At 55.8% G+C, this 14,161-nt stretch overlaps 4 protein-coding genes across 4 annotated transcripts; 3 read left to right on the forward strand and 1 right to left on the reverse strand.

Moving 5' to 3' along the window:
- Positions 1-1,914: 1,914 nt before the first annotated feature.
- On the forward strand, positions 1,915-3,445 carry P884DRAFT_197993 (kinase-like domain-containing protein; the record flags this gene model as incomplete). The annotated part of the gene is made up of 4 exons (XM_069438113.1): positions 1,915-2,043; positions 2,113-2,182; positions 2,249-2,397; positions 2,447-3,445. The coding sequence occupies 4 exons, from the start codon at positions 1,915-1,917 to the stop codon at positions 3,443-3,445; spliced, it is 1,347 nt and encodes a 448-aa protein (XP_069298472.1).
- Positions 3,446-4,736: 1,291 nt separating this feature from the next.
- Positions 4,737-5,545, reverse strand: P884DRAFT_198107 (emp24/gp25L/p24 family/GOLD-domain-containing protein; the record flags this gene model as incomplete). The annotated part of the gene is made up of 3 exons (XM_069438124.1): positions 4,737-4,886; positions 4,971-5,276; positions 5,342-5,545. 3 exons carry the CDS (start codon positions 5,543-5,545, stop codon positions 4,737-4,739), a joined length of 660 nt encoding a protein of 219 aa, XP_069298473.1.
- Positions 5,546-5,886: 341 nt separating this feature from the next.
- P884DRAFT_258377 (uncharacterized protein) lies at positions 5,887-8,144 on the forward strand. Its single transcript, XM_069441229.1, has one exon. It carries the CDS (start codon positions 6,122-6,124, stop codon positions 8,138-8,140), a length of 2,019 nt encoding a protein of 672 aa, XP_069298474.1. The 5' UTR covers positions 5,887-6,121; the 3' UTR covers positions 8,141-8,144.
- Positions 8,145-8,722: 578 nt separating this feature from the next.
- On the forward strand, positions 8,723-9,952 carry P884DRAFT_125245 (Metallo-dependent phosphatase-like protein). Its single transcript, XM_069437176.1, has 3 exons — positions 8,723-8,792; positions 8,844-8,889; positions 8,999-9,952. The coding sequence occupies exon 3, from the start codon at positions 9,032-9,034 to the stop codon at positions 9,839-9,841; it is 810 nt and encodes a 269-aa protein (XP_069298475.1). The 5' UTR covers positions 8,723-8,792; positions 8,844-8,889; positions 8,999-9,031; the 3' UTR covers positions 9,842-9,952.
- Positions 9,953-14,161: the final 4,209 nt, after the last annotated feature.

Consider the following 14,161-nt stretch of genomic DNA (forward strand, 5'->3'; position numbering starts at 1 on the left):
TTTTGCAATGGTTTTTTTTTGGCAAGGGGAAGGGGGGGGGGGGGGGGGGGGAGCGCAGCATAACACGGGTTATTTGGCTGGCTGGCTGCGCCTGGTTCATGAAAAAAGCGCTCCACCGCGCCGAAATGGCGTCCTTGCCTTACCGAAGCTCGGCGTGACAACGGAGAGCATGCGGGTAAGTTGCTCCTCTGCAACATCGACGGCCGAGTGTAAGATGCTGTTGGTCTCCGTCCCTGAACTGGCCTTGCTTTGCCCGGGTTTTGATTTGTTGTTAGTGGCTTCCCCCAACGAAAAACCCACGCTGGCCTGCTGTGGAGGCTGCAAGAGGCTCACCGCGGCAACACAAACTCGTCTTATTGCTCGGAGCCATCCCTTTTTTTTTGGGTCCCATCGTTGCCGGTGGGGACGAAAGAGGCTGGGGGCGGATGCAAGTTCCCCACAGGAATCTGTCCTTTGTCGCGGTCGCCGCGCTCAACGGCTGGCAGATCGGCGGGCGGCCGGCTTCGGGCGGTGAAAGAGCAAACTGGTTGGTGCCAAACGAGCGCGCGTCTGGCGGAGGTCTGCCGCTTGGTTGGCCAAGATTGCGAAGTCGCATTCGAGTCTGGCGGTGCGGAACAACCCAGACACAGTAGTAGTGTATATCCGTACAGTAGTAACTAGTAGTGTACGGATGCATTTCCGGAGGAAAAAAAACATCCTGGTCGGTAAAGGGATCAGGGCTGGGTTGGCGGACGTTAACGGGGACTTAGTCCCGACAGAAACATCCATTATTCATTTCCAGGCATAAAGCTGCTTTGCTTTCTGTTCTGCTCTGCCCGAGTACGGGTCAAGTGCATTTGGTGACCGCTGTCCTCCCACGCCTTGGTGCCCTACCTCTCTTGATCCCGACTCGCGCCCGCGCAATGCGGCACCTCTTGGCCTGTGCATCCACGAACTAACCTTCCAATTGTGGTCGTGTTGTGGCAAGGACCAGACCTGCGGTCGGCGCGCAGCGAAGTCCAAGGTTGGCAGAAAGCAGGAGGCTGCCGAGAACCAGAGCACTTCCCTGCCCGCCAGCGAGCCCACTTCACGCTTTGCCGCGGCTCGATTGGCTCAGCTGCTGGAGACCCTTGTCCAACGACTCCGCTGCCCTGCCTTCCCCTTCTGGTGTCTCCCATCCTCGTCCTTTTCCTCCTTCTCCATTCCAAACCGCCACACCTCACGACATCGCCAACCCACCAAACTCTGTGCGCCTTCGCAGAGGCCGCAGACGACAAGCTGTGTCGGGGCGACCGAGCGTAGTATACAGAGCGCGGACCGCCGATCGGCCCGTTCAATCAAGTGTTGCTCGAATTGCACTTTTTAGTGCAGCCCGATACTCGACCAGCAAAAGAAGCACGGCATAGCCCGAATCCTTCTTTCCCCATCCCATCCCATCCCATCCCATCTCATCTCCGACGCGGCAGAACCTCCGGATCTTTTTACCGAGAGCCGTAGCAATTGTTTGTTTTCCTGTAGTCGTTGTCGACCAAGTCTATGCCAGCGAGACATCGCCTCGCGACAGTTGAGCTCCGCCCACCGCCTCACCATAGGGTCGTCTCCTGACCCGAACCATTTGTGAGTTCGCTTGTGCCCACCGCATGCACTCAATTTCCATAGCATCATTTCTCCGTGCTTCCTCGGCTTTTTTGGGGGTCTGTTGCGTTCTCGGTGGTTGCGGCGCCTTTTTTGGGGAGGGCTCTAGCGTTCCACCGGCTTGCTGCATCACCCGACTCGTCTAACACTGTCATCATCCGGTTTCGACTCGGTCATCTCGGGCCGTCACCGACTCATCTTGCGCATGTCTTCGATCTTGAAACTGATGGTTTGGCCACATCGCAGATACCACCACCGCATAATCAGATAGGATTGCGCGACTAGCGCCGAGCGTCCGGCATGGCTTCGTCATCCTCGAACGTCGTGGGTGTACACTATCGAGTGGGGAAGAAAATCGGGGAGGGCTCGTTTGGCGTCATCTTTGAAGGCACAAACCTCCTCAATAGCCAGCAGGTTGCCATCAAGTTTGTACGTTTGAAGGAGTCATCCATTCAGCTTTTCGCGGTTTTTGGCAACACTAACCAAGGTACGAAATAGGAGCCCAGGAAGAGCGATGCTCCGCAGCTGCGTGACGAGTATCGGACGTACAAGATCCTCGTTGGTTGCCGTAAGTCTCCTATGGAAGGATATCAAAGAATGCACGCAGTCTAACCACGGCAATCCCGCCATTCAGCTGGCATTCCCAACGTCTACTACTTTGGGCAAGAAGGCCTACACAACATTCTCGTCATCGACCTGCTTGGCCCGTCGTTGGAGGACCTCTTTGACCATTGCAACCGGAGGTTCAGCCTCAAGACGGTTTGTATGGTAGCGAAGCAGATGGTACGTACACTTTCCGGTATCTCGCTTCGCATCTAACCGCTGCTTGCAGCTGTCGCGTGTCCAAACGATTCACGAGAAGAACCTCATCTACCGAGACATTAAGCCGGACAATTTTCTTATCGGGAAGCCCGGCACCAAGACCGCCAATGTAATCCATGTGGTCGACTTCGGTATGGCAAAGCAATACCGCGATCCCAAGACAAAGCAGCATATACCCTACCGGGAGCGCAAGTCGCTTTCGGGTACTGCACGGTACATGAGCATCAATACCCATCTTGGCAGAGAGCAGTCGAGACGAGACGACCTCGAGGCATTGGGTCATGTCTTCATGTATTTCCTGCGCGGTGGTCTGCCTTGGCAAGGTCTCAAGGCGGCCACCAACAAGCAGAAGTACGAGAAGATTGGCGAGAAGAAACAGACGACCCCTATCAAGGAACTGTGCGCCGGCTTTCCTGAGCAGTTCGAGAAGTACCTGAGCTACGTCCGCGGCCTCGGCTTTGAGGACGAGCCCGACTATAACTATCTTCGCGGCCTGTTTACCGAGGCTCTTCAGGCTGCCGGGCTGGTTGAGGACGGCGAGTACGACTGGATGAGGAAGCAGGACAAGAAGGGGGACTGGAACCGCCAAACCCTGCACGACCCAAACTCTCGGCCCGGGGCATCTGCCATGGAACTCCACGGCAACTCGCGGGGGGCCACCACTCGTCACCAAAGCGACCCGCAAGCCCCGGGACTGACCGCAGCTCGTTTAAACGCCACGCAACCCCCGCTGCCGCGCCAGGTTATGGCACAGCAACCGAACCAAGGGCGGCCAAACGGGCCCGGGTTGGCAAGTCCGCGCTCACCGGCGGCTGGGGGTTACATGCAAGCGGCGCCGACGCCGACTGGCTCGACACAGGCGCAGTTCCAGACAAGCACCCAGAACCTGCCCCAGCGGCCAATGACCCAGTCGCCCCAAATGAACAGCCCGGCCCAGCCGCAGAATAACACCCAGCAGCCTCAACCGACAGGCTTCCAGAAGTTCATGAAGACGCTGTGCTGCGGCTAGTTGTCCTGATGCTGAACTTTTTCTCTTTTTTCCATGTTCTTCCATTGTCTGGCGTCCTGTCGGGTAATCAAGCGGTTTTGTCCGACAAACCGCAGCGACCCCTGCTAACAGGTTTTGCCAGCGAGAGAGGCGGCAGCGGATGGCATGTTTATATAGAAGACTTCCCAGGAGATGAGTCGGACATGATTTGCCTGCAACATGCGCATGCGTTTTTTCGTCTTGTTTTTTTTTTTTTTTTTTTTTTTTTTTTTTTGCATGGGACATAGAGGATGCCTTCTTTCCATAGCGGTTTCCGGCACTCTCGGCGCCTCTGGACATCATTACGATCACGATAATCCGGTTCTCTACTCTCGTTTTGGACTGCGAGTCCCGCTTCTCTATCTCTCCACCAAGGCCTCCACACCTCTTCGCAGCTCTCTCGACAGGGCTGGGTACTGCTGAGCTGGGCTGGGCCGGGCCGGATCGGGCATCGCGGGGCAGAACAAGGCATCATGGCGCTCTTTGGACGTGTTTTCTTCTGTCTTCCCCATACAGATACTCTATAATAATCAGCATCGTCTTTTGTGTACTCACAGCGTCAAAGCTAGGCAACACAGAAAAGGGCTGGTCAGGCGTAAGGTTGACTGTGCTGCTGGCCTTTGGGCTGAGCGAGACCAGACGCCGGTGTTGATAACAGGATCGCGAAGTCTATTCATGTTAAGCCAACGGGATTATCGTTCCAATGCTCGTCGGGCTGACGGCTTGTCTTCTAATATAACACGTATGTATGTACGTATAACGAACCACAGGACTGCATTAGTCGTGTCATCCCCCCCCCCTCCCCCCCCCCAGCTCGCCCGTCCTCCTTGACTCTATAAGTAGTTCCCAGACCCATCAGTACCTCACGAGCCAGGTAAGAGGAGAGGGATCATGAAGCGACGACGATCTCGGATCAGATCTCGGGTGCCGCTGGGAGCCAGACGCGGTGGGCGAGGCAAAACCAACCGCCCATGCGACTTTCGTGGCCCACGCATGTCCAACCCGATGTAACATTATGGTTGAACCGTGACCGCTTTTGTAGCCATCATTGATTGCGGTTAAAGAAAACCCCCCTCCCAACTAAGCCCATGGATGTCCTCCTCCCTTCCCGCCCACTGAGACCAGAAATGGGAAAGAAACCTCTTGACTCGAATACAGGCGAGATGCATTTCGGGAACAGAGGCTGAACGGATTCATACACATCATGACAAGCAGATCCCAACAGCCCCATTACAGAATCAACCAGGTTTTTGCACGCATGTATAAACTCTTCCTATGTGAGCTTCTGCTTAATGAAGAAAGACCGCAGGTGGGACAGCTGCCAGGCGCATGTCACGCCGAGGACGGTGAGCTGAATCAGAATCCAGCGGACCACACGGGCGTTGGTGCTTTCGGACTGATCGCGAAACTCGGCCTCGCGTTCCTGTTTGCTCATAGTATCTATCAGTATCCCAGAAGCTATTGACAACGAAGAGAGATGACAAGGATGACGCGCAGGCAGACGCACCCGTTGGAAGACCTGCTCCCTCCTGATATCGTTCAGCCGGGCGTTCAGATCCTTGACGCGCGTCGCGAGGTCCTGAATCTTCTCCTTGTTGCCGCCGTCGAGAGCGCTCGTCTCGCCGATGGCCATGTCCAGCGTCAGGCGGATGCCGCCATTGGGGGAGGCCGCCGACAGCCAGTTGGACCGGCCGCTGTTGGACGAAGGGGTGAAGCAAATCTTGTGGTCGCCCGCCTCGGCCGCCGTGAAAGTGAATTTGCCCGAGGGGCCACCGCGTTGAGAGACGACGCGATGGTCGTTGTCAAAGATTTCCTAAAGGGAGAAGGTCTCGGTCAGTCGTTGCCTTCCTGCAGGGAGGGGGGTCTCCGGCAACATACGTCAACAGAGATGTAAATGCTGATGCCGTCGTGCTTCTCCCAGGCGCGCCTCTGGTCGTTCCATTCCTCGGCCGTATAGTGACCCACCACCAGGGTGTCCTTGGGGAGCTCCTCGAAGAAGCACTTGGGTTTCGTCACATCGATGTAGAAGTAGAGGGCCCGGGCCATGGCGGCCAGGGAGAGGAAAGGGAGAAGAGTCCTCATCTTTATCAATGGCTGGCAGGTATCACCTCGCGCTGTCGGCGACGGAGGGAGGGTCACGGCGGAGTGTGCGTTGAGTTGAGATGCAGGGAATTTGGCAGGTTCCCGCTGGCAACAGCAACACTTGGGGCTCTCCCTATCGCGACCCTAGCTACGCCAGTGAAGCTGCCACGTTCAAGGGAAAATTGGGCCCAGGGATTGGTCAGGTCACGTGTAGGCTTGTAAAGATGGGTCTTGGCACCCAGTTCGGGCATGGATGGACAGATAACGTCAGTTAACGTTACTCCGTAGCGGGAAACTTTTTGACGGTGTTTGCTGCCAGAATCCACAAGTTCAAATCTCAACAGTGCACTAAAGTTTATCGAACTGCATCCGCCCAGATAACGCTCCATCGACTCACCCTCAAATTACGAATAAACTGGCCTCGCTTCATGTGTAAATACCGCAAATAAGTGTACTGAATCAAGTCCGGTCCAGAAAGGCAGAATTCGCTGGCTGCGACCGCGACGAGTCGACCCACATACCTTGGCAGCGCTCCCGCCCGCAGCGACGCGACGTGCGCAACACCACCCCACCAGCATGACTTCCCACGATGTCCGCGACGTGCTAAACCTTCCCTCCGACCAATCTACAACCCCTCGCCCGTCCAAAAAGCAAAGGACTAGCGCTCCGCGACCAAACCTGAAGGGACTTGCGCGCGAAGTTCAAAATCTTGGCGGCGACAATCCGATCGCAATCGTTCCCGATGTCTCGTTCTTTAAGAAACGGCGATTTGCCAGCCGTAAGCCGGCTGCTAGATGGGAACTGAAACCCTTTATAAACTCGGCCCGGAACGATGGCGGCGCGCTAGTTCTTCGACACTGGAAACGGAAAACGGACCACGGACCGCCGCCGGAGACCGGGCAGGACGGGGAATCGAGGCCGAGTGAGGAAGCGGCAAACGGGGAGAAGAAGGACGACCAGCCAGAAGACTCGGCTTTTGCCAAGTTCAATGTGCGCGTCTCGGTTCCGCAGTACAACGATGACCAATACCAAGCCAACCTTCAGAGCGATGACTGGACAAAGGAGGAAACAGACTACCTGCTGGAGCTGGCGAGGGAATATGACTTGCGTTGGCCAATCATCTGGGACCGGTACGAGTTCACGCCGAGACCACCTGAGGGAGAGGAGGCCGACGGGACGAGCACGGCCGTGGTGACCGCACCCAAACCGCGAACGATGGAGGACCTTAAGGCACGCTACTACGAGGTTGCCGCGAAGATGATGGCAGTCCAGAAGCCGGCGCAGTACATGACGAGACCGGAGTTTGAGCTCTACGAGATGATGCTGAATTTCAATCCCGAGCAGGAGCGCAAGCGGAAAGAGTTTGCGCTCAACACGATGGCTCGCTCTAAGGACGAGGCTCGGGAAGAGGAATCCCTCCTACTCGAGATCAAGCGCATCCTCGCGCGCACAGAGCGCTTTAACGAGGAGCGCCGCGAGCTCTACAACCGCCTCGACTACCCGGCCACCGATTCAGACATTAACTCGTTCAAGTCTTCTGCTGGCCTGCAAGCCCTCCTTCAAAACCTCATGTCCACGGACAAGGCGAAAAAGCGCAAGAGCATCCTCGGGCCAAACGGCGAGGGTGCCAGTCCGGGCGGCGCAGCCCCGGGCAGCGCGGCATCGGAGGGAGGAGCCACCCACAACCGGCGCGAGAGCATCGCAGCCGCATCCGCCAACCGCCGCGACTCGGATGCTCGTGCTGGCGGGGCTCGCGGGTCCGCGGAACCGACCCCGACATCGGGCGCGGCCGCAGCGGGCGCCGGCAACAAAAAGAAGGGCGGGTCATCCGCCGCTGCCGCCCAACCAGAGCGCCGCAAGCTCTCGGAGCAAGAAGAGAAGATTTACGGAGTGTCGTACCACGACCGACTCGGCAGCGGGCCAACGTTCCGGTATGAGCGCATCAACAAGCTGTACAGCCACAAGTCGGGCCAGCAGCAGTTGCGCATGACCAACGCCCTTTCCGAGCTCGACGTGCCTCCTCGCCTGATCATGCCCACGGCCGCCGTGACTTCCCAGTTTGAGGTCCTCTGGGGCGCCGTGGCCGCGCTGGTTGATGCGCGCAAGTTGAGCGATAAGCTGGACGCGGAGATCAAGTTGGAGGAGGCAAAGGCGGCGGAGAGAGCGAAAGCGAAGGAGGCAGCAAAGACGGATGGGAAAGGTGCGGATGGGAAGGGTGCGGATGGTGGCGAAAAGGAAAAAGAAGATGCAAAGGCGGCTGAAGGGCAGCAACAACAGCAGCAGCAGCAGCAAAACCAGGAACAGAAGCAGCAGCAGCAGGAACAGCAGCAGGAACAGCAGCAGGAACAGCAGCAGGAACAACAGCAGGAACAGCAGCAGGAACAACAACAGGAGAAGCAGCTGCAACAACCCTCTAATGGGGTTGAAGGCAGTGAGCAAGCAGATGGCATCAAGGAGGAGCCGGGCACTGAAAAAGATAAGGCTGCTGCCGCCGGCGCCGGCGCGAGACCGGGCAGCAGTGGTGGTGCGCATAAACGGAGCTCGAGTGTGCTGAGCGCCGCAAGCGATAAAAGCGCTAAACGGCAGAAGAAGTAGAAGGAAGGGCTGGTGGGGAGGGGGAGGGGTTTGATGATTTGCAATGTGAAGACAGTTTTCTACTGCCTTACGAAGTGAGATTCAGCATACAAGTCGAAGTCGTGCTTCTGCCCCAACTCTCTACTAATATCGAATGGCCAGCCTAAGACGCCAGGTATTGCCCGTGGAGGAAGTCCCGCCATCAGTAACCAGCGTAAGGTTTCACAAACACTCGACTCACTCCGCACAGGTTAACAGCTTATGTGCTCTCTCAGATGCTTTTCATTCACTGTGTTTATTAGTCACTCAAGTGGTTCGTTCAGCTGTACATACCGAATTGTAGAGGCCGGGTGCTAATTAGGTGGAGAGGACGGGTGAGCTATATGATTGGCGATTAACACCACCCGGTGCCCGATTTCTGGGTGATCAAGCAAGACATAAAGGGGTCTAAGTATTAATTTACATCATTTGCGTTTTAAGACAAAAAAAAGTACGAAATGATTTTCAAGTCAGTAAATGCACGGTATAAGCCAACCCGAGCGGAACAGCTTTAATTAACCAGCACGTCACGCTGTGTCAACTCTTAAAAGGCGCAGGCTTTGAGCCGGTCTGCCGCCTATTTATTATGCGAGACAAGAAGCATTCCGTGCTTCATACAGCCTGTAGCATGCGGGTAGGACACTAGAACAGCAGCCACGGCCTCGTTCAAGTTGACAGAGAGCAGGATTACTTAACGTGCCAAGGCCCTCTCCAGCTCAGTACATACATAGGTACTGTAATCTGTACATTACCTTATTACCCTACACTTTCAGGTCCAGTTCCGGCCATCCCCTACGCACCACCTCTTCTTATTAGCAACCTCGAATAACTAATTACCAGCTTGATAACATCCACTTTGACGCTCCGTCAAGGATGGCGATTCAAATCCTCTCAGACTTACATCTAGAGGCGCCCAAAGCATACGATGTGTTTGAAATAGAGCCTAAGGCGCCGCATCTGGCTTTGCTCGGCGACATTGGCAACGTCGTGGCTCACAAAGACGACTTTCTCGGGTTTCTGACCCGACAGCTGCGGCGGTTCCGAACCGTGATGCTCGTGCCCGGGAATCATGAAGCATACCGTTCCAGCTGGCCCGAAACCCTCAGCATTCTTCATGCCTTTGAAAACGACTCGAGAGCGCGCAACGAGTCTTCGCTGGGCGAGTTTGTCCTGCTCGACCGCCGCGTCCTGCGGCTACCAGGCTCTGACGTTGTGATCTTGGGATGCAGCCTCTTCTCCTACGTCCCGCCGGAGAGTCGCATGGCTGTTAGTACGGGCATAAACGACTTTTTTCTAACCGACGGGTGGGACGTGGACGCGCACAACGAGACGCACAGGCGGGATCTCTCGTGGCTAAACGCTCAGGTCGCCGACCTCGAGCGTTCCGGCGTCGACAAGATCATCATGTTGTCGCACTGGAGCCCAACCATGGACGCACGAGCAATCGACCCGAAGCACGCTGGCAGCCGCGTCACGAGTGCCTTTTCGACCGACCTGTCTAGGGAGAAATGCTTCAGGAGTGCCGGCGTCAGACTTTGGGCGTTTGGACATACGCATTACAATTGCGACTTTGTTGCTGAGCGGGAGGATGGTGCCGGCCCATTGAGATTGGTGTCGAACCAGAGGGGATACTACTCTGCTCAGAGCAAGGGTTTCGACGGCGGAAAGACGATCGACGTATGAAAGAAAAGAGAAGAACGATACGCTGTTCGGGATGCGCCTGCTTGTTGCCAAAGAGAACGAGGGAACTTTCGAACTCGAAGGCAGCAGCTCTAATAGCAGAATCTATTCGCTTAATTATACTATTGGTGTATTCCGATATAATGTTGCTAGTACCTGGGCAAGTGATTGCATCGAACAATTGAGACATTGCAGGGGGCAAGGCACGCAGGACCAGACAAGGGACGAGATTATTGCAGCGCGCGAGCGCCGTGCTTTGTAAACAATCATCCGGATTGGCGAACTTCATTGGCTTGTACAGTACACAGTCAGTTCTCGGGATTCTATCCTTTTTTTTTTTTTCATATCGCTTCTTTGTTTCTGTCTTTACGGGGTGCGATTTGCGGTGATGATGGATGGCACTCGGCAGAGACCGAGGAGGCAATGGCCTCAAAACGACATAAGGCGCCTGCCTGGGCTGCCTTGAGAGCTCGCGCGAGAGACGCGGCGAACGCATGAGAAGTTTTGGCATGCTGGACGCTCGATTAACGTTGTTCGGTACAGGGCAGGCCAGCCAGGTATCTGTGAGGGCTTGAGCCCGCTCGTCTAGCAATAGGCATACGACTGACTTACAAGGGCGGTTTAGAGCCAGAATTCAACGAATATCAGAGCACATGTTTATCAGCTTGCCCATCCGCTTCTTGCCCGGCTCACAGCGCACACCGCCCGAGTTGGCCGATGTGTCTCGCAATGAGTCAATCTTCCCATCCGGTGTGGTTTGACTCATCCAGACTCCCCCTCCCTCACGAGCCGTTCTGACCAACCTGTTTGCCAATGGGCGATTAGGCGGCGACTTGGCTAACAACACCACAACGGCAGGACTTATTAACATTGCTATCTCCAGGTCGCAACTGAACCCACATGACTCACTCGCCCGCCCAGCCACCTTGGAAGCGCAGTAAGCGATAGAGGAAGGGTAGTCGACCTCTAAACCGTTGCACGCATGGAGGCAGCCCATACAGGCGACTGGCCGACAATGATTAGCTCCATATCGGTATCACCTGCCCACTGGTTGAGGTGCCGAGGCGCGTTTGGTATGTCAACTGACGACAGCCCGGAAGACCGATGCGTCATTCGACAACCAAGGTAATGTTGCTCTACCCTAGATAGGCACTGACATACCATTCAAATCCCAGCTTGGCCTCGGTGACGCGCCGAATACTTTGCAGTTGTTGGGCGGCTGGCTGGTGATGGGTTGATCTGTGGAGGAGACTGCGCGGCTAAGCTATGTTCCTCCTCCGTGCGCTTCGGATTGATCAGGAGCCGTTTTGGATAAAATTAGAAGGGATCATGCGGCAATCAAGATGACTTCTGGGATTGTTGCCCGGCTGAGCCATTAGGCACGTGGTGTTTTTCGCAGGTCAATGACACGCATGATACCGTATTCTCGGAAACGATTCGCAAGAGCAGACGGGGAATTTATTTCACCAATGGACAGAAAAGTTATAAAAAGAACACGGGAAAGCTTCCTCGCCAATAGACGGCTGGCGATTCGTGTTTCTTTGTGAGATGTGGGTGGCTCCATGCGGTCCGGGCGCGTTCGAAGAGGGAGGCCGAGGGAAGCCAGGTCGTCGAGAGTGGACCCAAACCATATGCAGGTACCGCGCGCAGATCCGGCAAACGCGCAGGAGACAGAAGTACCAGTACCTGGACCTTTTAATCGCGGTACCGGATCCCCGTGCCGCAGATCTAGATCTGCTCATGCCGGTGATAGGAGGGTGATAAGTCCCTTTGCCGCAGGAGTCCAGGGTCGTGGATGCGTGACGGCGGCAAGGGTGTGAGGGACACCCGGGTTGCTGGTTCATGCCAGGGACGGATGTAAAGCGGCCCGCCTTGAGAGGGTATGGTGACGGCGTGCTAACAACCGGGGAAAAAGAAAGGCTGGAAGAGGAAGGAGGGGGGGGGGAGGGGGGAAGAGTCGCTGCTCGCCGGCATGCAGGCGCCACCGCGTTGTTGCCGCCTGCGGATGCCGTAGCTGCTGACCCGTAGCGTAGTGGATAGTAGCGTGTGTACCTGCTCTCGTACTCCAGTCAGATAGTGAATTTTAGAGCCGCACCCGCCTTGCGTGCACTTGGCGAAATGGTGCTGCATGACCTTCATGCCTGGGAAAAGGGGATGGGGGGTGTAGAAGGTCGCTCATGGATCCCCCAAGACCATCTGCTCTCTTCCCCTGGAAGGAGGCCATGAATGATGTCACCGTAGGCCTGGCTGGCTAACCGGCAGTGAAATGAGGCGTTTCCAAACAATGTTTCTTCCCGAGGTCGAATATCGCGGGGGGCAAAATGACCGGTCGTCCAATGTCATGATGGTGGTTGAGAACGCCGAAACGGTGTTGAGGAACGAGCCAATAGAATGGGCCAAAATGGCCGCCTCGAAGCGCTGCTGGGGGTTGTAAGCGCCGGCCTGGCGCCTAACAGCGCGGTACCTCGATACGGTGAGCGCACAGCGGCGACCTAGCGCCTAAGTGTGCACTCGTGCGATTGTGCATCCAATGCCGGCGGCGAAGACCACAGGCTCGCGGACTATCCGGTCGGCAGCATGGTATCGCCATCTCTCCAGACCGAGATGGCGGTCCAGTTTTCTGGTTGTGAGCGGCCGTCGCTGCCAAGTGGCCAATCTTTTCTTTCTTTCTTTCTTTTTTTTTGGCATCAAGAGAACCTCATCCACAGATCACTCACGCCAACCCCGTTCAGACTGTTTGACATGGGGAAAGAAGATAAAAATAAACGTGCTTTTGAACCGAAATAGTCACCATTTCCGAGAGTCTTGGATTGCTCTCAGCAGCTCCATGTTGGGTCAACGGGGTTTCAATTGTGGCGGCGACCTGTTTTTATTGACCGCGTTCCCGGCTCCCGGTTGATTCAACGAGACAAGGCTTGACACGAGTTTAGTCGGCTGACGGTAAGCGGAAATGATTCTTGAATTGTTGGCAGAGTGTAATCCATATACGAGTGCATCTGATGAGGCCCAAGCAAGAACTGGCTGTTGAAATTTCCGTTCACATCAAAGCTGGATGTTGCCTACCCCTGTAGTAAGCTGTTCCTGCAAGACGGCGCGGGTCGCTAGCAAAGAATAGAATGTTTCCCGGCCGTTTCCGTCCTCCTATTGTTAGACGCATAGACCCTGTCATGGGCGGAACTACTGTACTGTACAAAGGTGCTCCCATGATTGCGGTAACCTCGGCTAGTGTGTGTTGTTTCCATGGGGATTCGCCGGCACTGGACTGGCGGCTGGCGGTAGCGGTTCAAGCAGACAAGGGATTTTTTTTTGGGTGCCTTCGGGCCTGGTCACCGACCTTCAATGCACACCGCTGCCCGTTGGCAATCCCTTAGTGCTCAACGACTGGTCCTTCGGCTGCATTTCACATACATTGCTCGTACCGGGCGATGATACGATGCCCTGAGCCGCTGAGGCGAATGTTGAAACCTCTTCCAAGTCGCTTCACTCTTCTGGCGGGCGTCGTGTCGTCGATGCTGGGACGATGGGTGCGCACTGCAAGCCCGACCCGACCGCGCTTGCTGACCTGGGCAGGTGGAGGGTTCCCCACCAATCGAATGAATTCCGTCTCGCGCGAAACGAAAACGCACGTCGCGGCAAGAGCATCCAAGCGCAGGCACGAATCGCGATAGCCGCCTCCGTCCGGCATGCTTAAGTACACTCGCTGTTGAGTCCAGAATCGCACACGATTCATCTCGGCGGATATGACTGGCTACAGAGGCTTCATCTGGCTTCTCCGTCAAGAATGCTCTTCACGCAGAGCAGAGATTTGTCCTCCCGTCCTCTTGCTTCCAGGGCCGCGCCGCGGCTGCACCATAATTGCTCGCACTATCGTCGCCGTTCCTTCCCCCTCACAGGTCGCCATGCCGTTTCCGCTGGCCAATCGGGCTTCCAGGCCCATGCAACTCGCCTGTCCAATCAGACCGCGCGTTCTGGAAATGGAGACCACTGGCACAGGTTTAGCGGGTCAGCCGTGCATGCGTCCGTTTCATAGTGTAAGACCTTGTGAGTTGCGAGAGGGGAGTGCATTCGTTTGTGGCCAAGGTTTTTTAAAAAGAACCGACAGAAGGTCACCAAGTTCTGCCACATGCCAACAGCGAATGCCTCACAAGGCAACATGCATCGAGGGTTTGCAAACATTGGTATCGATTCTGTTTCTAAATTTAACTCGCTTGAAACCATGTTGCTTTCGAACACTTGCGGTTGCGTTTCATTCGGGTCATGACAGACTCGGAGTTTTCGGGTTGGCTGAGTGTGGGGATCGATTAATCCGTACACCCAGTGCTA

This window comes from Thermothelomyces heterothallicus, assembly GCF_042370625.1.
Source record: "Thermothelomyces heterothallicus CBS 202.75 unplaced genomic scaffold P884_scaffold_8, whole genome shotgun sequence".
Taxonomy (NCBI): Eukaryota; Fungi; Ascomycota; class Sordariomycetes; order Sordariales; family Chaetomiaceae; genus Thermothelomyces; species Thermothelomyces heterothallicus.

Excerpts from the sequence above, each read along its gene's own strand:
- P884DRAFT_258377 (XM_069441229.1), top strand. The coding sequence starts at position 6,122 with ATGACTTCCCACGATGTCCGCGACGTGCTAAACCTTCCCTCCGACCAA.
- P884DRAFT_125245 (XM_069437176.1), top strand. The coding sequence starts at position 9,032 with ATGGCGATTCAAATCCTCTCAGACTTACATCTAGAGGCGCCCAAAGCA.